Genomic DNA, 24,841 nt, shown 5'->3' with positions numbered 1-24,841 from the left:
AGTAATAGAACTCTAATGAGCAACTGATAGCTATCACTTCCTAGTGATATCTTTAATTGACGTCTTATGTCCAGCAAACTTGCGTCAAACCCGGCACCTGTCAGGTATAAATACTACCAATGTTGCCTTAAGCAATGAGAGCTGTTGTGCACCCTGTTGTGCATACCGTTGCTGTTGCCGAGCACTGTAGCACTCTGTCGCTGCAGCCTGCTATCCCTGTGGTGGTGAAGCTACTGATACCATTATCGCTGCTAAAGCGCGAACGATGGTGCAGTACGCTTAGGAGCCGAACAGACGTCCCTCTGCGAAGAGCCTAGCAGATCCAGCTGCCCGCGGACGCTGTCCCCCGCCTCCTCCTCTCGACGAGCTGAAGAAGAGCCGCTGCCTTTCTCGTGCAGAGAAATCCAGCTCCGGCGTTTCCGGTTTACCCTCGCGGGTGACAGGGATATCGAGCTTCCCCTGAAGGAGATACCAAACCTCCATCATTCTATTCAGAGGTATGGTGCTGACTAAACCCTTAAATGAGAATTCTTGAAACAAACCTTGGCAAAACCAACTTAACTTAAAGCTACTTACTTACTCCCCTTTCACGTGTTAGGCTTAGGTCAGGCACACTGGGGTAGGCTTAGTTAGAAGCACCAGTTGAGTATTTTAGCCTATTGTATATATGACTGTATATATGTTTTATTACTTTTAACCATTGTATGGCTAAGAAACCATATCAATGATTTTACAGTATTATTTCGCAATACTTATCTTACTGTACGTACTTTTTATCATAACAAGTTTTGCAATTGTGGCAATACATTTCTCTTGTACGAGAAGAAAGACTGTTCAATAAATGTTAACCCTTTATTGACAAACGCCCGTCTCTCTATTCTCTACATCTCGTGAAAGTAAACTGCACTAGACTGACTGAGTGAAATACATGTCTATTGTTTCACACGACCCTAGAGATCGACTCTTAATCTGAGGAGCAAAGTTGTCATGTTGCACGGTTGTTGGAAAACTGAATCCCTTCTTGTCTGTGCCTGGGAAGCTGATCACTTCCTATACAGAGAAGAAAGTTTCCAGTGACCTCTGAGCTAGTTGGTAACACACCCAATTAAGTTTAGCATAGTCAGTGGAGGCCTGGAATATCCGCAGTTCCACGTCGATACTACTGTTTATGTTATTCCAATGCGCAGGGCCTAGTGGGAAACTAGGAACTACACTACATGGCGCCCAAACGTTTGGTAAGGCGATAAACTAACGCAAGACAGATAGAGTAACTCAGTCGTGCATATTTCACACAGACCCCTTTCTCCCGTAAATACTCCAATAGACGTGTGGAGTGGGTGAAAGGTTAAAATCCGCCCGACCTTAGTAGGAAGAGATTCCTATGTAAAGCTCTGGTTTATTCAACGTTGAAGGATACAGTGTTCCAAAATATTGTGCACCTAATCTTTGTCTCCTTGGAGACCTACTCTGCAAACTTCGCATTTTAACAAATGTCGGTAGAAAATAACGGAACCTCTGGGGCCGCAGTAGATGCGACTCAGCAAGGTCCCGAATACACAGACCCGGATGCTGTTATCATCCCGGTCCACTTAAGAAGATCTATAATTTTAAAACTTATAGAAAACGGACTGACACCTCAAGGTGGTACAGTAATTTTCGTGATAGAGGCTCACGAGTATCGGCAGACAGAGGTATTCTATTCATGGATAAACTTTCCAGCGGTAAACGCTAGAACAAAAGAGTTTCACTATTACAAAATAGAGAAACCTCCGGAAGAGTACGCTCCGTTCGAGGAGATTGAAATTCCACTTAAATTTCAAGAGCACTTGCTTTGGTTTAATGGCGCCCTAAAACACAATGATCACATAACTAGGCTCGGTCCTCTAGGTAGACCAGGAGCCACGTGGCCGGTTCTAGCCAGCTACACACCACATCCTGACATTGCAAGAATGTCTAAGGAAGAGCTGTTAGCACAGCAAAAAACACTAATAAAAATACATAGGCAATTAGTCCAATATGTAATGCGGACTGCAACAGTCCAGCCAGCTGTTAATACACCACAGCTGACCCCTCATCAGGGGAACACAAATAAAATTACACCACAGAACATACAGTCATGTCTTGGTAAAACACCCGTAAAACGGGAACAAATTCCTTTCTGGTTAGCACAGAAAATCACTCAAATAGAGGCAGTATTTCCTGATACTACCCCTATTGAGAAACACAGAATCTTGACCATCTGCCTTCCTATGGGAATCGCACCACACGTGGAGGACTGTGACACTTGGGGTACAGTCTTTGCTTCCATTTATACAAAAACACACGGTGTTCCGTCTATGGCGGTAATACCAGAAGTGCTAAAACAGATTCAAAATGAATTCGGTCCAGAGCCCGCTTTAAATCTAGGTATGAAATCACTGAAAGACTTCAAGCAGGTCTCGGCTATATTATTAGCCAAAATAAAAGGAGAAGCAGCATCTGTGGCAATTCCCCAGAAGGTGAGGGAAACAGATATAAAAGATCCTGTTGAGCTTGCAAAAATCATAGAAAAATGCTATGAAGAATTAGGTAGAGACAGCTTGGGTGGGAAACCGGTAAAGCCCCAACTGCTCGAAAGTCCTGAAAAATTATTTATTAAAAATAATTCAAACACTCCTAAAACGAGCTGGGATGGAAATAAACAATCCACTCCCAAGGAAAAAGTTTTCCAGTCCAGAGAAAGGTCTCCTCGACGGAGGGAAAGAACTCCGACTCGAGAACGCCAGTCTCCCCAGAGGGAGCCCTCTGAGAAAAGATATAACCTTAGAAATAGGGATAATCTGAAAAAACCTGATAGATATCAAAGTATTGATACACGTCCCTCTCGATCTTCTCCACAGAATTCGGAAAGAAGAGGACGGTCAGACCCAGGAGAGCACACCAAGTCCAAAGACAAGGAACCTGCTCAGAGTAAAAAATCTCAATTTCAGAAAAAGAAGGTAGCCAGTATTAGAGTAATCAACCATGCCGAGAATACTGAGGACACAGTTGAAAAACAGGGAGTGGGCATTGACAATGTTGGACAGTGCAGCAGAAATCAGTATAGCGTGCAAGATCTTGATGAGTCATCTGGAGACAGTGGACACGAATGAATACATTCAGGTTGAAACTGCCGACACCAGACTTAGCAAGCCCCATAAAATATACGAAATAACATTGCGTATGGAGGGTGATAAGACTAGGAAAATTAAGGGTCTATTTTGGGATAAGCTCTCAAAAGGCTATGATATTCTGTTAGCTGAAAAAGATTGGCCCCCGGAGTTTGTCAGGGAGTGCCTCTCGTGGCGAAGAAGTGATTATGCCTGCCTTCTCGAATCACATTCCGATTCACAAAAAATACACATATGCAAGGAAATGGGCAGTAGCCCAGGCACCTGCATTGTATAAAAATCATGTAGGATGGGATGAGGACTCTCCTCCTCACAAAATCCAACTAAAAAGTGAACCAACTGCCCAACGGCAGTATCCCATAAAGCAAGAAGCTAAAAAACAGGTCAGGGAGATCTTAGATCAACTTGAGTACCAGGGGGTGATTGAAACATGCACATGCCTCTCAAATGAACAATCCTTTGTTTCCTGTCTCCAAGCCAGACAATTCATATCGTCTAGTTTTGGACTACAGACATCTTAATACATGTTGTAAAACTTTTGCAGTACAAAACTCGCATAGTGCAGCCCTAATGAATAATATAGTTAGGAAAAAATATAAAACGACATTAGACATATCTAATGGTTTCTTTTGTCAAAATATTGCACCAGAAAGCAGATATTTGACCGCTTTCTCCGCATTTGGGTCGCAGAAAAAATTCTGTCGACTCCCACAGGGGTTCAAGAACAGCCCAGGACTATTCTCAGCTAGGGTAACAGAGTTACTACAAATCTATGATGATGAGGCATTATCTTACGTAGATGATATCTATCTCACAGACGACGACTTGGATACTCACTTGAAAAGAGTGAACACCATTATACTTGGGTTCGCAGCAGAGGGTTACAAATTCAACTTTAAAAAGTCTCGAATTGCCCATCTGACAGTACTATTCTTAGGGTACGAATTATCAAGTGAAGGGAAAAGCCTAGCGGACAACTTCTTAGAGAAGTGCGCTGTACTCCAAGCTCCAAAAACGCTGAAGAATTTACAATCCATTCTAGGTTTTCTGAATTTCGGAAGAACTTACATTCTAAATTACGCAGAGAGGGTTAAACCTCTCTACGAACTAATTAAACCTGATTTTAAACAAATCAATTGGACTCAAAAACACACAGAAATTTTGAGATCACTGCAAACAGACATGTTAGCAAAAACAAAATTAGATACACGTGACAACACACGTGATCTTGTAATCCGAGTCATCCCAGGAAGATGCGGATTCACATACCTAACCTCTAATGAGGGAGAAAAGGTACCAATTTCAATTAAATCTCACTTGTACACACAAGCAGAAAAAACATTCAGTCACACAGAAAGAACTGTGAACGCAGTGCAAATCGCATTAGCAAATGAACGAGAACTAGCACACGGCAAAAGGATTAACATCCTCACAGCGGAATCCGCCTTCGAAGCGCTATTCAGCCCAGTAAGCCTGCCTACAGTGTCACTGGATCCGAAATGGATACAGTGCATAGATTCTCTAGGAGCGGAAGACGTGAAATACTATTTCGCCCCACAATACGAAGAACTGAATGATTTAGAGTATGAAGAAGAATATCCTCTGCCAATCGAAATTCTGCCTCTCCCACAATATGCCTGTATAATCTATACAGATAGCTCTGTACAGCATTTCAACGTAGAGAGAAAATCCTACGATACAGCATGTGCGATCATTAAATGTCGTTGGCTGTGCGGTAAAATCAGACCGAAAGTAACAAAAACCGAATCAGTAAAGTACTGTTCGGTTCAGAGAACTGAAATTAGATGTTTAAAGATGGCGCTTGAAAATGCAGAACGCGAATTCCCGACACTTATAGTGTGCGATTCTCATTTTTGCGTCAACTCTTACAATAACAAACTGCAGAGTTGGATTGAAAACGACTACAAAGATGACACAGGTGCCACAATAAAGCAAAAATTGCTCTGGAACGAGGTAGCTCTTTTAAGTAAAGAACTACAAAAGACTCACGTGATTCACACACAGAGTCTTCAACGTGATGGCGTTCACGTTGCAGGGAATTCATTGGCTAATACAGCCACCGCGGAAGCAACTAAACCGGCTTCCGTAGCCACAAAAAGCGTACAGATAAATACATAGACGGGGAAACCATGCTGGCAGTAAAAACGACCGTAAAAGGCGACTGTGCAGCACTACCCGTAAACTATCCACTCAATTATGCATACATAATCGATGCAAACTCCGTTCCTTTTGCTCGAATCCCTGGAGTGGGGGATAGAGTAATTCCAAACAGGAGCAGGAGGGGCTTCCTCTTACTGGAAGCACACATGGGGTTGGGTCTGAGACACCAAACAATCAAAGCCTCTCTGAAAGAATTACAATCAGAGTACTGGTGGCCAGGAATGAGTATAGATATCCAATGTTTTGCTCAAAATTGTGAAGACTGCAACAGAGATCACAGTAATGAACAGGCCAGTGTAGTTTCAGGATCCCTGCTAGACAGCATAAGGCGGTCTATCTGCGCAATCAAAGAAGAGAAGCGCGTCCCAGTGTACACCATTAAGACGAAAAGCACTTAAAAAATGAGGCCCCAGCGCTCGGCTGACGCTAGAACGGTTATAAAAGATTTGCGAGTCTTTATCGGCACATACGCAATTACCACGTTCCATTCTGACCAAGGTCCTGCTTTCAGCTCTCGAGCCTATAAGGAGGCCATGGCCAGCATGGGAATTGGGTTGCGGTATTCTTGTCCGTCGCACCCCGAAGGGAATAGTGTGGTAGAAAGAAAAAACCGTGACATAAAGCAATCTATAACAGCGAAGGTATTAGGTTCAGGTGCTGGGTGGGTCAAACATTTAACAAGTGTCCAGACTAGTCTTAATAACATGCCAAGAAATTCTCTAAAAGGTTTCAGCCCATACGAACTATTGTTCGGAATTAGAATGCGCGTTCAGGACCTCGATAGTCAGATGTCAGTGGTACAAGAAAAAACAACGCACTTTGATGTAAAGGATCGTTTGGCTGTTTTACAGGAACTGAACGAAACAAGAAAATCCTTAAGCAACACAAAGTTAAAGCAACAGCCACCTACCACTGACGAGGCACCAGCCCCAGCAAGGCCTGTCTGGATTCCAAAGATTGGGGATCTAGTCAGAGAAAAGATCGCGGTTAAGAAGGAATTTGGGCCTTCTTACAGAAAAGCAGTACCTGTCTTGGCAGTCACCGGAACAAGATCAGTTGTGCTACCGCCCCTTGCTGGTAAAAAGGAGAACAGAGTTGTGTCAATCGATCTGGTAAAACCACAAGCATGTGGCCTATAATCAACAGTAGGCCCAGTGGACTCCCAAGAAATAACAGAATACCCAAACTTGCAACAATACAAGAGGTTCAAACTGAAAGACTCATCACATTCGATCAGCCTGCAGTGCACAATGAAGGACTATGCAATAATGCCATGGAACTCGTGCCTCTTGAAACACAGATTGAAACAGTTCGTCAAGATACAACACCAGTCTACACTAATGTGGCATCAGAAAGTGCTACCGAGAGACAGATTGAAAGAACAATCCCATCAATTGACAGAACTGCCTCTGGTTATTTCATCAACTTCGACAACTTCTCTGAAGATTTAAACGACCCCGAAGTGATGCCAGAAACAAAAAAGACTTTTAAAGAAAAAGCAACAGAACTCTTTCATCAACTAAAAGAAATCTACCTTGTTTCCCCTTGGCTAGAATTCTGGTTCGGTCTAGGTGTATTTTTCCTCCTGCTTTGGCTCATCATGGTACTGTGTTTGGGAAAATTCATTGAAGGAAAATATATTACAATGGACACAGCAAGTCAGAACATCAACCTAGTCCTGAAACCACACAGATCATCCCACGTGAAGAAAAGAGAACTGTCAACAGTAAATGTCACAGCAATTCCAATACCTGGTGGGGTTGTATGGGAGAAAACAGACTATGAGATCTATGGTCCGGTAGAAATCCTAAAGTATCCTCATCAACTAAAGGTTTCCTTAAGTGACTTTGTAAAACCGAGTACATTCTCTGATGATTGGGACTTTAACAGTATTAATGACATGATGTCTGATTTAGTAATGTCAGCTAGATTCACAGATCATGATTATTTACAAGGTTCATCTAGTTATGAGCAGTTATTCTGTTACACCCACTATGGGGATCACTACTTGCATAAATCTGCACAGCCTAGAAATGTTTTTATGTATAATCAATGGGAACATTGTGCTACACCACCTAAAAGCAGTTCTAAAGCATTTTTTGAGAAATTCAAATACTTCTCAGGGTTTAACACCAGTAATGCAGAAACGTTTTATTACAAACTGTTAGTTAAAACAGGAATGAAAACAATGCTGACAAATTCTAAATTGATATATTCAGAAGCATTTTATGACAAAATGATGACATTTGGTTTTGATTATTGGAAAAATAATATTGAAACGAAAACAATCTGGGGTACAAAATATTGGCAGGTGCAAGGCATTGAAGCACTATTTAGAACCTGCATGATACCAGAACAAATGTTGTTTTTAAATGACACAATACACCAAACATCTTGTCTTGGCCTAGCTAAGATCAAAGACCTTAAAACACCGTCTATACCAAAGCCAATACCTGAAAATGCAACTGCAGATATTGAGTTAGACGTAACACAAATTTTAAATTTGAACAGAACACATCCTGATTGGAAAAAGTGGTTAATCTGGCCTACTGACACAAACAGCTATCAAGATAGATTCCTGAATAAAACACAGGGGTTAAAAATGACCAGATTAGACTCGAGATATTCCCAGAGACAACATCCAGGGATTATAACAACATACAGTGTAGGGAAACTCTGCCTCGAATGGCTAACAACATCCACACTGGCTGAAATTAAGCAACACTTATCTTTACTAAAAGAAGGTGCTGATTTACGCGATTTCATTCTTGGACCACGCAAACAGCGTCAAAAGCGTTTCATAGCGACCAGTATCTATGCTGCTTACAACGAGGCTTGGAAAGTCAAACAAATTGAAACTGCTGAAAAAATACGAGAAATTGATCGTATTAATTTGGAGAAATCACTTTCTGTAGTAGACAATGGGTTAATGACTCTGTCTTCCAGAATATATTCGTTGGACAATATTGTATCCTCTGCCTTTGATGTGATAGAGAGAGATTTGCTAGTGTTACAACATGGCCAGTCTCAATTACGTTCTATTATAGAATTAGGCTGGACGCTGCAAAATCTTCGTTCAGGCTATGTGCCTTGGCGTTTAATCAACACAACGTCATTATTTTCCAGTTTTAACCTTACTGATAAACAGATCAGTTTGGCAAAGAAAGGAGCAGACTATACAATCCTGAGCATCGAAAAACTCGAGAGATTACCATTGACAATGTCAGAGAGTCCTGTCATTGAATGGATAATACACGGAATTATCACAATTCCGATAACAACTTTCCGATTTAAAAAGTGCCTTGAGTACATACCTGCTGGCCAGTATGAACAATTGGGTAAAGGATATGTAAAATCTGAATGGAAATTACCATACACTCATTCTTGCTATAGTGACAGCGACAAAAATGTATTTCTTAGTGGTAATAACTGTAAACATTCACTAAGCGGTATACTTTTGTGTCAGGGTATTAATTTACACGGAGCATGTGATGGAAATTCTAACAACCTTTCATGCCACCAGCTAGTCACACCTGCAACTCAGATAGAGCCCTTCTTTATGCAACTCGCAAACGGGAGTTACATTCTTAGAACGGATCACAGATGTTGTGGCCTCGTGCCAGGGAAAAGTTATCTAGTAGAAGTAACATCCATGGTCAAATGCTGTATGCAAGCATTGTTTCCGAGTGGGGCTGCAGACTCAGTGACTCCCATCTGGCCTCGTCTGAATCTCTATTCTATACGAATTGATACTTTAAGCAAAGTTAAATCTGTACTTTTACAGACAACAGTGCCTATAACGTCATCAAAAGAGACGTATGATCTTCTAGTTGCAAGGACAGCTACTGAAGTTCATGACCTTTTATCAACAAATTGCCCCGTGCATTTCGTACAAATGCTAAGCCAACTCCTTAACATGTCTAGTGCCACAAGCGTCCCAGGCATATTCAAGACAGTCTTTACGGGACTGCTAACGCCTTTTCAAGCAATTTTGGGAATCGTTCCTAATTTTGTGCACTCTGTTTTTGGCGGCATACCATTATTTTTGGGACTTGTAGCAGGGATTTTATTTTTGACCCTCCTACTTCGTTATGGCAAGCCTCAGTTCAGACATAGCTCCCATGGGAATGGAAGAGACAATCCTAGCAATGCGCTACCGGGACAGGATAACTAACGTCCTCGGATTGGCCAGGCTGAGAGATCTAAACATGACCTGGTTCCTTTCATTCAGACCTGTATGGCAAAATTGCATTTTACCTGTGCTACGATGTATGCTTTGCGGCGATGAATGCGTGTTGGACATCTGTCTTTCACTTCCATCAGCAGTACCAATGGACGTCGATACTTTGCTCAGTCCAATAACGGCTCATGCATTGTGTTGTCCCCAGCGGCTACCAATCCTGATGACGGCATTTGTGGAGACTCCTGTGCTACAACCAAGTGGTAACAGTGGAGCGAGTGACAAAAGCAACATCATCCAGGTACAACGTTCAGTGAGCATTACTGATCCTGCCTTCGATGACAGCAATCATTCTCACACTTGCCAAGTTACAGCGCTATCAAATTTGGTTGAACTGTCACCTGAATTTGTAGACCAATTCTTTGCGAGCCTGTCTGATATGATGTTCCCACCTATACAGAAACAATAACTTTGAGAAGCTTTCCGACACACAGCGTTCCCATGAAACTCTGAATTCGGCCTTCACTTCTAGTCAACAAAGACTGCTAGCAGCGTTGGAACTCTGTTTCCCCGTTCAAGCATTAATTCTCTTTGGATTGGATATTTTTCAAATATTGACCTTTTTTTGGCACGAACAAATCTTTGCTTGAGGTAAAATCTATTCTTAAAGAACAGAAGTTCATACTTCTATTTTTTACACACACCTAGAGACATAACAACTTACATTAGCCTCTAGCACACATTTTGCAAATGCATTTATATGTGATGATTTATCTCGCCCTTCTTCTGTCAGAGATACTTCATGTGTAATTTTAATGCATAATCGTTCATTGATTTCACATGCCATAATTTTTGAATGATTTCTATGCTTTAATAACGTACAGTACCTAAATTCCATGTATTACAAGTACGCCTATTTCGAATGCATTTATGTATTTTGGGGTGGGCAATGTTACACATGCATCCTATTGCTTTAGTTTTAGTAATTTGATGGACATGTAAACGTGGAGTGGGTGTTGCGTGTTTATCTAGGGTCCTGATCGATACTGTGACCTTATGCCCCTATTCGGCTATAAATCCATTTTATTCCCTATATTGGCATAACCGTTCAAGTGCGATATTCAGAAAGTCATCTCTGACCTCACACGAACAGAGCCACGTTCAAGGATATCTCTCTCTGCCACTTCCTTTGCGACCAATTAGTGCAATGACAGAGCAGAAGTCACTATCTGATATTCCTAGATTAACACTCCGAGTTCTTCAACAAGATAAAAACTCAGCAAACTGGGAAATCCCCCTTGCTATGTTTTGATTAGTAATAGAACTCTAATGAGCAACTGATAGCTATCACTTCCTAGTGATATCTTTAATTGACGTCTTATGTCCAGCAAACTTGCGTCAAACCCGGCACCTGTCAGGTATAAATACTACCAACGTTGCCTTAAGCAATGAGAGCTGTTGTGCACCATGTTGTGCATACCGTTGCTGTTGCCGAGCACTGTAGCACTCTGTCGCTGCAGCCTGCTATCCCTGTGGTGGTGAAGCTACTGATACCATTATCGCTGCTAAAGCGCGAACGATGGTGCAGTACGCTTAGGAGCCGAACAGACGTCCCTCTGCGAAGAGCCTAGCAGATCCAGCCGCCCGCGGACGCTGTCCCCCGCCTCCTCCTCTCGACGCGCTGAAGAAGAGCCGCTGCCTTTCTCGTGCAGAGAAATCCAGCTCCGGCGTTTCCGGTTTACCCTCGCGGGTGACAGGGATATCGAGCTTCCCCTGAAGGAGATACCAAACCTCCATCATTCTATTCAGAGGTATGGTGCTGACTAAACCCTTAAATGAGAATTCTTGAAACAAACCTTGGCAAAACCAACTTAACTTAAAGCTACTTACTTACTCCCCTTTCACGTGTTAGGCTTAGGTCAGGCACACTGGGGTAGGCTTAGTTAGAAGCACCAGTTGAGTATTTTAGCCTATTGTATATATGACTGTATATATGTTTTATTACTTTTAACCATTGTATGGCTAAGAAACCATATCAATGATTTTACAGTATTATTTCGCATTGTTTCCGAGTGGGGCTGCAGACTCAGTGACTCCCATCTGGCCTCGTCTGAATCTCTATTCTATACGAATTGATACTTTAAGCAAAGTTAAATCTGTACTTTTACAGACAACAGTGCCTATAACGTCATCAAAAGAGACGTATGATCTTCTAGTTGCAAGGACAGCTACTGAAGTTCATGACCTTTTATCAACAAATTGCCCCGTGCATTTCGTACAAATGCTAAGCCAACTCCTTAACATGTCTAGTGCCACAAGCGTCCCAGGCATATTCAAGACAGTCTTTACGGGACTGCTAACGCCTTTTCAAGCAATTTTGGGAATCGTTCCTAATTTTGTGCACTCTGTTTTTGGCGGCATACCATTATTTTTGGGACTTGTAGCAGGGATTTTATTTTTGACCCTCCTACTTTGTTATGGCAAGCCTCAGTTCAGACATAGCTCCCATGGGAATGGAAGAGACAATCCTAGCAATGCGCTACCGGGACAGGATAACTAACGTCCTCGGATTGGCCAGGCTGAGAGATCTAAACATGACCTGGTTCCTTTCATTCAGACCTGTATGGCAAAATTGCATTTTACCTGTGCTACGATGTATGCTTTGCGGCGATGAATGCGTGTTGGACATCTGTCTTTCACTTCCATCAGCAGTACCAATGGACGTCGATACTTTGCTCAGTCCAATAACGGCTCATGCATTGTGTTGTCCCCAGCGGCTACCAATCCTGATGACGGCATTTGTGGAGACTCCTGTGCTACAACCAAGTGGTAACAGTGGAGCGAGTGACAAAAGCAACATCATCCAGGTACAACGTTCAGTGAGCATTACTGATCCTGCCTTCGATGACAGCAATCATTCTCACACTTGCCAAGTTACAGCGCTATCAAATTTGGTTGAACTGTCACCTGAATTTGTAGACCAATTCTTTGCGAGCCTGTCTGATATGATGTTCCCACCTATACAGAAACAATAACTTTGAGAAGTTTTCCGACACACAGCGTTCCCATGAAACTCTGAATTCGGCCTTCACTTCTAGTCAACAAAGACTGCTAGCAGCGTTGGAACTCTGTTTCCCCGTTCAAGCATTAATTCTCTTTGGATTGGATATTTTTCAAATATTGACCTTTTTTTGGCACGAACAAATCTTTGCTTGAGGTAAAATCTATTCTTAAAGAACAGAAGTTCATACTTCTATTTTTTACACACACCTAGAGACATAACAACTTACATTAGCCTCTAGCACACATTTTGCAAATGCATTTATATGTGATGATTTATCTCGCCCTTCTTCTGTCAGAGATACTTCATGTGTAATTTTAATGCATAATCGTTCATTGATTTCACATGCCATAATTTTTGAATGATTTCTATGCTTCAATAACGTACAGTACCTAAATTCCATGTATTACAAGTACGCCTATTTCGAATGCATTTATGTATTTTGGGGTGGGCAATGTTACACATGCATCCTATTGCTTTAGTTTTAGTAATTTGATGGACATGTAAACGTGGAGTGGGTGTTGCGTGTTTATCTAGGGTCCTGATCGATACTGTGACCTTATGCCCCTATTCGGCTATAAATCCATTTTATTCCCTATATTGGCATAACAGTTCAAGTGCGATATTCAGAAAGTCATCTCTGACCTCACACGAACAGAGCCACGTTCAAGGATATCTCTCTCTGCCACTTCCTTTGCGACCAATTAGTGCAATGACAGAGCAGAAGTCACTATCTGATATTCCTAGATTAACACTCCGAGTTCTTCAACAAGATAAAAACTCAGCAAACTGGGAAATCCCCCTTGCTATGTTTTGATTAGTAATAGAACTCTAATGAGCAACTGATAGCTATCACTTCCTAGTGATATCTTTAATTGACGTCTTATGTCCAGCAAACTTGCGTCAAACCCGGCACCTGTCAGGTATAAATACTACCAACGTTGCCTTAAGCAATGAGAGCTGTTGTGCACCATGTTGTGCATACCGTTGCTGTTGCCGAGCACTGTAGCACTCTGTCGCTGCAGCCTGCTATCCCTGTGGTGGTGAAGCTACTGATACCATTATCGCTGCTAAAGCGCGAACGATGGTGCAGTACGCTTAGGAGCCGAACAGACGTCCCTCTGCGAAGAGCCTAGCAGATCCAGCTGCCCGCGGACGCTGTCCCCCGCCTCCTCCTCTCGACGCGCTGAAGAAGAGCCGCTGCCTTTCTCGTGCAGAGAAATCCAGCTCCGGCGTTTCCGGTTTACCCTCGCGGGTGACAGGGATATCGAGCTTCCCCTGAAGGAGATACCAAACCTCCATCATTCTATTCAGAGGTATGGTGCTGACTAAACCCTTAAATGAGAATTCTTGAAACAAACCTTGGCAAAACCAACTTAACTTAAAGCTACTTACTTACTCCCCTTTCACGTGTTAGGCTTAGGTCAGGCACACTGGGGTAGGCTTAGTTAGAAGCACCAGTTGAGTATTTTAGCCTATTGTATATATGACTGTATATATGTTTTATTACTTTTAACCATTGTATGGCTAAGAAACCATATCAATGATTTTACAGTATTATTTCGCAATACTTATCTTACTGTACGTACTTTTTATCATAACAAATTTTGCAATTGTGGCAATACATTTCTCTTGTACGAGAAGAAAGACTGTTCAATAAATGTTAACCCTTTATTGACAAACGCCCGTCTCTCTATTCTCTACATCTCGTGAAAGTAAACTGCACTAGACTGACTGAGTGAAATACATGTCTATTGTTTCACACGACCCTAGAGATCGACTCTTAATCTGAGGAGCAAAGTTGTCATGTTGCACGGTTGTTGGAAAACTGAATCCCTTCTTGTCTGTGCCTGGGAAGCTGATCACTTCCTATACAGAGAAGAAAGTTTCCAGTGACCTCTGAGCTAGTTGGTAACACACCCAATTAAGTTTAGCATAGTCAGTGGAGGCCTGGAATATCCGCAGTTCCACATCGATACTACTGTTTATGTTATTCCAATGCGCAGGGCCTAGTGGGAAACTAGGAACTACACTACAGTGGAGTTTAGTATGTGCAAACTCCTGTGAATAAATGCTGCACAATAGTGTGCCCAGATTTATTGTGGTTATTTTAGAAATGCCACTTTTAGAAGTTGGCATTTCTGTGTGCCGTGAGTCTGCCTACATGATGTGAATTGCATTTCTGGCTTGTGATTGACAGGTGATGGATGATGTGGGTGGCTCCAGGAGCCAGGATGAGTCTGCCCAGTGGTGAATAGGGAGATCTGCATGTAGATGGGAGGGAGGAGTTGCACCTGTGACCTAAATAGGACTGTGCCTTCCCTCCACAATGCTGGCTTCACCTCCTGTGGTGCGTCTGATGTCCCTGGGAAAAGAAGGAAGGAGTCATGTACACAAAGTGCTCCTGAACCAGTTGTATCTGTGCCCCCATGTAAATGTTCAGTTTTTCTCTGGCTGATTACTGCACGGTTTGCTGCTGCTGTGGCCCAGGGGGGCTGCCAGGAGGGCTTGCCTCCTTGGGTCCTGCCTTGCCCTTGATGACTGGAGGACTATTCTTTTCTGGCTGGGGCTTGTATCCCCTTTAGGGACCTTCTGCTCCTTTTTATCGAAAGACTTTGTGTTGCTATTAGCGCCCTGTGAGCGCTATGTCCTGGACTTTCCCCAAAGGGGTGGGAGGGCCTGGGGGCTGTGCACCGAGCTGCAGCCCTTGCTGATGGAATCCCCAGCCTACGGATTCCCCCATTGTGCTTTTATTGTGGGTGCCCACCCCGCTCATACTTTTATTTGACTAGTGGGAGCCTACCCCTCATGGCAGCATTGGTTACCTTAATTGCGGATGCCCACCCTGCGTTTTTTAAATATCGCGGGTCCCCACCCCGCTTATTTCTTTATTTACCATGCCGGTGCCCACCCCGCTTATTAGAGCTCCCAAGCAGGTGCCCACCCTGCCTTATATGATTTCAAAACTTATGAGGGGGCCCACCCCTCATGGCCGCTGAAGAAGTAGATGCCCGGAAGCCAGGCAGACCCGCCCGTGACTTGGGCGGGGCCTGCAGCCGAGCCGGAAGAGGCTGGAGCGAGGTAGTGATGTGGGGCTCCAATGCTCGAGGGAGAGCCCAGCGGTAGCAGCTAAAGCAGAGAGGAGTTCCGGGTGAAGAGAGGCGATCGGAGCAAGCCTACCCCTGCCTCCTGTGAGGAGTCCCGGCCCCCAGGAGCAGGACCGGGTGAAAAGGAGACCGCAGCCCATGGAGATTCAAAGCAGAGGGGGCTCGAGGCACATTGTCGGTGCCTGCCCTCACCGCACTCGAGATGAGCCCAGGTGAGTGGGGCTCGAGTTACATGGTGCCTGGCAGAGGCACCCAGTCAGAGCAGCCCATGCCGCATTTTAATATTTCCAGCTGCCCAGCAAGTAGTGGGCAGCTGCAATGTTTAGGTTATTCATTCTTTGGGGGCATGTCTGAAGTTAGGAGTGAGATGCATTCCGCTGCCCCAGTTCTTTTCTTCACAGCTGCGCAGCACTTAGTGCCAGCTGCAACGTTTAGGTTTGCGCAATGGCGCACCCGTGACTCCTGCTGCATTGGCAGCGCGCCCTGACCGTTGGACAGAGGGCATTTGAGTCCCTTAGAGATGGCTAGTTGGCTAGGGGGACTATTAGGTTTGAAGGGCGCTAGGCCCTTATTTGGTACCCTTATATGGAATGTTTCATGCACCCTGATTTATGCTTCTAGATGTGTTTATGATTATGAGATTTTGCTTACTGTGTTATGTTTTAGGTTATTCTCTACTGTGGTTTAGGTGTGAGTTATTCCCTACTTTGGTTTATGTTAGTACATTTAGTTCCTAATGCGAGTTATGTTTAGGAGGTTATGGTCTAATATGTTTAGGCTTATGAGGTTGGCGCAGAATATATTTCTCTCCTAATGTGATACTGTACATGATATGATTTATGTTACCTGAGGATGCTGAGTATAGTGTTTGCCAATAATTACTGCTTGCGGTCTACATTTATGATATGTTCTTACTTTGACTATTTTTTGCCAGTTGATGATTCATGAGTGGTCCGTGTGGCCCTGTCACCTATACTACTATTATAAAGGAAGAACTTTGAGGCTTTGAGGCGGGTAAACTCGGGAACCACAGCGCCAATCCACACACCCGATACATCGTTGGAATCCTCAGGGTGTGCAGATGGACATAGGCTATATAAATTTTAAAAATATGTTATATTTAAAAAATTTACATAAAAAAAAAGTAGTCCCCTCGAAGTAGCGCCGGCCGTGACCTGCGTGCAGATGTCGTCCAGGAGCGTGAGGAACGCGAGGAGGAGCGGGGGACATGGCGCGGGGGAGGAGCACTGTGGAGCGGCACACAGGCGGTGAGCAGCAGCAGACCGGCGGAGCGGCGAGGAGCACTGAACTGAGGAGCGGCGGCTGAGCGGCAGACATGGCGCAGGGGAGGAGCACTAACGAGCGGCACACAGGCGGTGAGCAGCAGCGGACCAGCAGAGCGGTGAGGAGCATTGAACTGAGGAGCGGCGGCTGAGGTAAGGCTCCGGGGGACAATGTCGCGGCAGGCGGGGGTGGGGGCACGCGGGGGACGGGGAGTTACAACAAAAAGGCTCCGGGGGACAATGTCAGGGCAGGCGGGGGTCGGGACAGGCGGGGGACCCTCTGGCATAATTGTGCTCAAGCTCCCGACTCCCGCCGGCCGCTCCATACTCTGTGAACTCCTACTCTTATCCCTGCAACCTCTGCTCATCCTTGCCTCCCTGCAAACAGAGCACCAGAGCCCCACTTACCCAGAAAGCTCCCCAGTGCCTCAGGCGCTGCTGCTGGCCACCACTGCAATACTGGGCCTCTGGCATAATTGTGTGAGGTAAGCCTCCGGAGGACAATGTCAGGGCAGGCGGGGGTCGGGGCGGAAGGGGGCCCGGGCTGATGGCCAATGTCGGGGCAGGCGGGGGTCGGGGAAGCCTGATTGCTCCCGGACAAGGTCGGGATGGGCTGCTAGTGTGTTTATAATCCCCTGTAAATATTGACCAGTGCCAGTTGGCACAGTGTATATTGTGTACTTACCATCTAACGTGTTTTATGATAATACAAAGGCTATTTTTATATACAACCTTGTGTGGAGTTCCTTTTGTGGTGTGACTAGTATGTTATTGCTGTGTGTGTTCCGCAAATGCTTTACACATCGCCACTGGGATAAGCCTGACTGCTCGTGCCAAGCTATCAAGGGGGTGAGCAGGGGTTATCTTTAGGGTGTAACTCCCTTGCCCTCACTATAGTGGTGGTCTCTGCCTGGCTTCGGCGCAAGCCTTACCCAACCAGAGATCCCATTTCTAACACTTGGTTGTGGCGACAATGTTAAGCAATTGTAGAACAGAAGTGTGAGGTCAAGAAGACTGAGTCAGAAGAAGGAAACCACAAAGCATTCTGATGTTTTTACCAGCAATTGTATAGCAAAGAGGAGTGGCAGGTAAAAGAACAGAGAAATTATCTGGAAGCAATCTCCCTGCCACGAAGGACTATTGAAGAGTGAGAAAGATTAGGAAAGCTGACAATGACGGAGGAAATCAAATTACCCATTTAAAAAACTTAAAATTGGTAAAGAACCAGGTTGTAAATGTGTAAATGTAAATGTATTTGAGCTTATATAGCGCACAGCTACCCACAAAGGGTTTCCCCGCGCTTGCTTAGGGAACCCGTCCTGGTATTCCCCTGTGAGATAACCCCAGCAGGGTATCCACAAGGTGAAAGCCAGGCATCCCGCCGCGAGGGGCCATTGTGGAGATTAAGCAAGCTATTGCCCAGAGTCGCAGAGTGTGAACCCATGAGTTGAGAAGGCACCGGAGTGAGAATTATCGAGTCCGTGGAATTTTTGAGCCCAAGACCCGCCGAGGCGGGGAATTGAACCCTGGTCCAGGGCCGATCTCAGTTTCCAGGTCTGCCGCCTCTAACCCCTGAGCCACACTTCTCCACTCAATGGGTTCACAGTCAGGTTTTTATAAAAAAGTAGGTTTTAAGCTTGCTGGGACCATTCCCATAGTTAATAAATATGTTACAGGGAAAGCATAATACATTCTACAATCGTACTCCCATTGAACCTGGGAAAGACCCAAGCCAGAGCCTCATATAGTGATATATATTTGCTGATTACAGATTCTAAGATATTGTCAAGGAGATTGACAACCAGGAGTAAAACCACAACAACAAACTGATTCACCCGGGTCCAGAATACTTTACAAGAAGACAAACCAGTGATAATACAAAGAAAGCACTTCTCCTAATTGATATCGCTGATTAAGAACTGAAAGAAATGGTAATCCTCTCCTTGAACATTGAAAAAAGAAATTGACAGCTTAGATTGGGCATTGATGGAGGTGCTATGGATTCAAATGGGCTTAAAGAGGACAAAATAGACTAGATGTTAGTGAGTTACGAAGCACTCTGGGTCTCCGCTGCTCTCTGTGTTTTATACCAAAACAGTGGTAGAAAGAATCAGACAGGGCTAGTATTGAGGGCATCATATTGAGAAGTCAATATTTGAGCATAACGTTCTTCTGACCCTCTCAAACCCTACCACAACCACATCAAGCCGGCTACGGGTAATTGGCGTGATTTTGAGCTGTGATGGGATTCAAAATGAATTAATTAAATTCAGAGTCACTGGATAAAGAAACAGCAGACAGTTACTATAAACCACATGATTAAAATGGTCCCACTCACAGATATACTACTTCGATGTTGACATGGCAACGACAATGGGTCAAATGATTGTGAAAATCTACACTACCTTATTCAGTCACATCAAAGTAACCCTGCACAATTGTTGAACGCGGGTGAGAGCAAAGTTAGCATAACAGAAATCAAGATGACTTTGTTTCTTGAAACACCTTAACCACATCCCTGCTGATGGTATCCCTCTCCTGTGCTGGGCCATAATGAAAACGGGTGTGGTCATGACGAGCTGAGCTCGTCATGAGCAACGAAGGGGTTAAGGATTGTCGAGCCGATCCACTCAGGATAGGGTAATCACAGTTCCAGCAACTCCAGCAACTTTTAGAAGGGTATATCTTGGTGGGAGAAAAGTTAAGAATAAGGAGAATGCAAAACACAATGTAGTCCAGAGAAGGGGGGCTTGGCGTTCCAAGTGTAGTGCATTAATATCAGGCCACCCAACTCCTGGAGGAATGGATAAAAGTAGAGATGGGGTGTTGCATGCTGTATCAGTGTTTCTCAAACTGTGGGTCGCAACCCATTGGTGGGTTGCTAGCCGATTTTTAGTTAGTAGTGAAAGTCCAAGCACTGAAAATTCATTTAAATGCTGTATTTATCTCGTCCACATTTGCTGCACTTCAAAGACAGAGGTCAAATGTCAGACTATGTCTTCTGACAAATTGCTATTAATGTTGCTACCATGCAGTTTGTGTTGCCTTATGTCCATTAAAGTAGGTGGGTCACGAAAGTTTGTTGTGCTAAAAAGGGGGTCATGCTCTAAAATGTTTGGGACACACTGTGCTAGACCATACCTTAGCATAGACCAAAAGGTGAAATCCAATGGATGCCAAAACACCAAGGTAGTGGAAATTTACATACATCTTTGACACTTGATGCGTTTTGACTCGGAATACATTGAATAGGAGTGAGGGATGACCAAATACCTGTTACACCACTATGGGGCAACATGGATTTTACCCCAGGAAATAAGAGATAATTCTTTGTGGAGGGTGATAAAGTGCTTAGGTTCTCTTTGTCAAAGGGCTGATAAAAGGATTTGAGAGCCTCAAATATAAATATGGGATAACATAAGGCAAATGCTTTAGACAGAAAGAAGTAAGATACTGGGCGTTACAACCTGAGGCAAAATATGGAGACACCATAACCCTCACAGGTATGTGCAAATAATACATCAGAGACCTGGGTGGTATAGCACAAATCCAGCTCTAGGTTGTATAGAACATTACAGACAACGACGCATGAGCACAGGTCTACCTTCCAAAGTGCATGGGAGAAGGAGCTTGGGATTTAGCACAACAAGGAGCAGTGGAAAGGGATATTTATCAGGAACAGTAACTTTTCAAGTCACACTCAAGGTAGAGAACCACTCTTCAAAACTGTATGCATGAATTAGGCAACTATAGCACACAAAACCAATATCTACTGTGATATGTGTCAGTAATAGTGAAGCCGTGGGTCTGGTAGCTGACTAGGCAACTACCTATTAGCTTCATGCCTTACACCCAGAGCTTTCCCCTCAAACTCTCTCTCTCTAGGTGAGTATGTTGCTCAGTTCTGTTCCATTTATATGACTGGATATCAAAAGAAAAACTAGTGCTCATAAAAGTCAGACAGAAGGAATAATCTTTCAGCTGTAATGAGAAAAAAAGAAGGATTATGTCTATATGACCCTTCCTCTTTAAGATCCAGCACAGGCAGTCAAAGGTTTGTGAGACTCATTCTTTAAATTACTTATTGGTTGTGACTATTTGGTGGCAATAGATTATATAAAAAGACTTCAAAAGTTAAAGGGGGATTTTCCTCACTGGTCATTGAATGTTCTTAATAGTAGACAAAGGTTGTTGGTTTACAAGAGACTACCTCAGACAAACTCCTGTGCCACAAGCTTGCAATGTTTATGTAAGACATCTCTCTGTCTAACTTTCTTTGCTGCCAACTCTAGTTTCAAGTAATATCCATATCTTTCCCTCTTTAATCCCTTTTTTCCCCACCTCCCTACTAAGGCATCCTTCCCTCAGGCACATCTACACCACCCTTTCCATTTAAGGAATTGTAATACCTTACTCCTGTATAACACTGTTGCATTGAAGCTAGGTCCATGCTCCATAGATCTCACCAATACATTCGTACATACGTACCTGAATATTTTGTTTAATGTGCTCTGGTTTGAAGCTCTTAGTCAGAGCTACAATGTCCTTTTGGAGTATGTAGCGAATGGCAATCTGGGCAGAAGATTTCTTGTACTTTACACCCATCTTTAAAAGTACAGGATCGTCCAGAAGCACTGGAGTTGTTTTGTCAACCCTGCATCATAAATTGAAAGAAGCTATGAAACACAGCTACTACAATTATATTACAGAAATGTGCAGTTAAATTATAGTGTGCAGTAAAACAGATATAGAAAACATAAATGTGGCCCGCTAACTGTCTACTTTGTAACTATTTGTTCCAGTAGTACAATTCAGTGGCCATTCCAACTGCGTAACAAAACATGAGGGGACCCCCCCCCCTGCAAAGTATATGGAGGGGCCACCCACGCTCCGCATCCAATCAGGGGCTCTGAAGCCAGGGGCCCCCTACCCATGGACAGGGCCGGAGGGGGCCCTATGGCATTGGGGGCCTCACCACACTGCGGGCGCTATTGTTACGCCACTGGATCATTCAAATGTCAGGTCATAAATATATATTCTGATTGGGGGTGTGCACGCAGAATAGCACATTTAGAAAGAAAAAGTTACCTGTAACTACAGTTCTACAGAATTGTTATTGTTTATAGATTACACATAATTACTGATAACAATAGACTACCTGTAGCCAATTCACCTCATTGTATGACCTGAACTGTGGCCAATGATACAGAGAGACTCAGAGTTTCAACCTCCACATCGGCTCCAACCGTCAGATTTTCAAGAATAATGGTTTGTAGTGTAAGACACAGGCAGGAGGGCAATTTACATGTACCTTTATGAATGCTATTAATGCTGGAGAAATGTAGTTCCAAGCAAGTAGCTTTCTTTTTACCAGTAATGTATATTTCATAGGTGTACATGCTTGAATTACGATTACCAAAGTAGTAGTGTTAAATAGACTCATGTATGCCTTGCTGAAAGGATGGCTGCATGAAACAGGGGCAGCCCTAGTACCCGAACCTGGGGCGAGTGAAGTATATAACAATAACAATGGTTCAAGACTAAATTCACAACAAAACTGAATTACAGGTGCAATACAAGAAAATAATAAAGATTGAGATCCATAAACAGAAAATTACAAAAAAACTTCTTTAATAAAGTAGTAAAAAACTGAAGTAGAAACTTACAAAAGCTGACTTGGCAATAAATGCTACCTCTTTAGTATGTGCCAAAGATGAGCGTCTTTGATGGTCACCTTAATGAAATGGGTTTCGCAGCCCACACTCATGTCTTGAATACTGAATCTTCCTCTTCTAGAAGGAGTGGCTGGAGACCCACATTTCTCTTTTACAAATGTCCTCCAAGGGTACTTTCACGAGCAGCACGACTGTCGCTGCAATGCCCCTAGTGAAGCGAGCTACAATTCTGTCTTGTTGAGGTCTACCAGTTATGGAGTGGTAGAATGTAGTACACATTATTATCCAGCATGCAATACCTTGCTTGACCAGAAGATGGAGAACTGGTGGGGCTTGCTAAAGTCTTTTGTTCAGTTGATGCAGAACTTTATGCAGTGATTGATGTCCAAAGAATGAAGGTCTCTCTCTCTTGGAGAGATCAGTTGATTACCAAATGCAGTTAGGCAAATCTTTTCATTCAGATGAAAAGATAAGGGCTCCTTGGGCATGAAGAAAATATTTTTGGAGAACTTCATTATTCTTTCTTGAAGTAGGGAGTTGAATGGACAAAGCTTGAATTTCCCCAATTGCTAGAAACCTGTATTCTGCGATATCATCTAGCATGAAGCCTGTGTATAGGTTGATTTGGGTCTTCATCAGAGCTCTTAGAACAGTGTTGACTACTTGACTTCCCAAGCAGGTGGATAATTTTGCTGAGGGAGCCAAATAGTCCCCTCTTCCTTCTTTTTTCCCCTCCTTAGGAAACCAGCAAAGAATTTAGGGACCTGGAAAACACTCTCAGATGAACTTTTACTGATGAGTGCTTCAGATTAGAGCCCACTGGGTGCAGCAAGTATGGTAGAATTTCATTCCTTTTGCATTATAATCAAACTTTTCTGGTGAGTAGCCTCACAAAAGCAAAAATATTCTCTTTATAAGTCATTGTTTTTGGTTCTAAGAGAAGAGCTACTGGTAAGCAGGCTGGAGGGATGTCCTGCAACGTCGGCATACAGGCATACAGGTTGGTGACCTGCACAGACCGAAGCTGGCTTGGTCCATCGTCTCCGAGGGTGCGTCTCCCAACTGATGCACACCAATGCCCACAACCCGATTGGAGACATGCAGGCAGCAGCCTAGCTCTCTTCTCCACCCAGCATGCCCTAGGTAGGCTAGCACTTTCACCCTACAACCTCTGTTTCTCCAGGGCCCCCCCTTACCTGACAGACCCATAAGGCCTGCAGCCACTGGTTCGGGCCACATTTCCGGCATCTGATAGCACAGTCATGGCAGTTCACTATGCCCCAGGGCCTGGTTCCATGTCAACCGTTAGCATAGCTCAGAAGACTGCAGGCCGGCCCACGTGGGACGCCACAGGCTATGATGGCAGCAGCAGTGTTCCCTCAGTGGTTCTCGCCCTGCAGGTGGTGCCCCCACTCCCGGTGGTTCCACAGTGCAATCTCCAATGGTCTACAGGCTCTCAACAGGTTTATTCAGTAGGATTTTAATTACAGCTAGTAGGACTAGTTGGCCATTTTACACATAATTGTACACAAGGACTTTCGGCCTCGCAGCTTGTGCTTATGAGAAATCATCCCTCTCTCTGAGCCTCACAATCAGTAGCCAAAGTATCCCTAAGATCTGTCAACCAAACCTCAGACATACTCTGCATCACTTTGGTAACTCTGAGGCACCCGTAACTAGGGTAAACAGTGTGCTGGGATCCAATATAGTATTTACAAAGTCTAACCCCAAGGTGATTGGCAAACGAAAATCCCATTTATGTATGAACATATGAACATTATGTAAGAGCATTTTGGAAAAAAATAATAATCTGGCAAAACGGCTAAAGGTGTCACAAAGGACAGACCTAAAAGTGATAGTAGAGCTATTTTACCATATTTAATTGGTGATAGATATACTGCATTTTAAGATGTCTTAGGGGGGTCAGATATGCATGTTGTAAAGTATAATACTGTTAGGATAAACCAATTGATTAAGGACCTTCCTGGAATGATAAGGGTGTAATTTGTGATCATAAGTTTGAATCATTAAATAGTTCAAAAAAATGAGGAGTCTGTTACAGGGAATAGCTTGTAGTGTGTAGGTCAGACATGTGCACTGTATGTATGACAACTTATTGAGTTAGTGCTCTTGTTGTAGAGATTCAAATTTAGGTGATAGGTCCGCTCTTCATACAATCTGCAAGGCATAACATTCAATTCATAC

The 24,841-nt window shown here is 43.7% G+C and overlaps 1 protein-coding gene across 3 annotated transcripts in view; it reads right to left on the bottom strand.

Annotated features, from left to right (window-relative positions):
• The window catches only part of LOC147734754 (aldo-keto reductase family 1 member C3-like), a 230,388-nt gene that overhangs the window by 33,341 nt on the left and 172,206 nt on the right, over positions 1-24,841 (bottom strand). For all 3 annotated transcript variants that reach the window (XM_086953031.1, XM_086953032.1, XM_086953033.1), the window contains one exon: positions 21,450-21,615. In XM_086953031.1, the coding sequence (XP_086809157.1) occupies positions 21,450-21,615 (166 nt within the window). The remainder of the gene's footprint in view (positions 1-21,449; positions 21,616-24,841) is intronic.

The sequence above is a fragment of the Lissotriton vulgaris genome, chromosome 1_2, assembly GCF_964263255.1.
Source record: "Lissotriton vulgaris chromosome 1_2, aLisVul1.2, whole genome shotgun sequence".
Taxonomy (NCBI): Eukaryota; Metazoa; Chordata; class Amphibia; order Caudata; family Salamandridae; genus Lissotriton; species Lissotriton vulgaris.
Note: the sequence above shows the minus strand (reverse complement) of the source record. Positions and strands in the feature narration are given on the sequence as shown.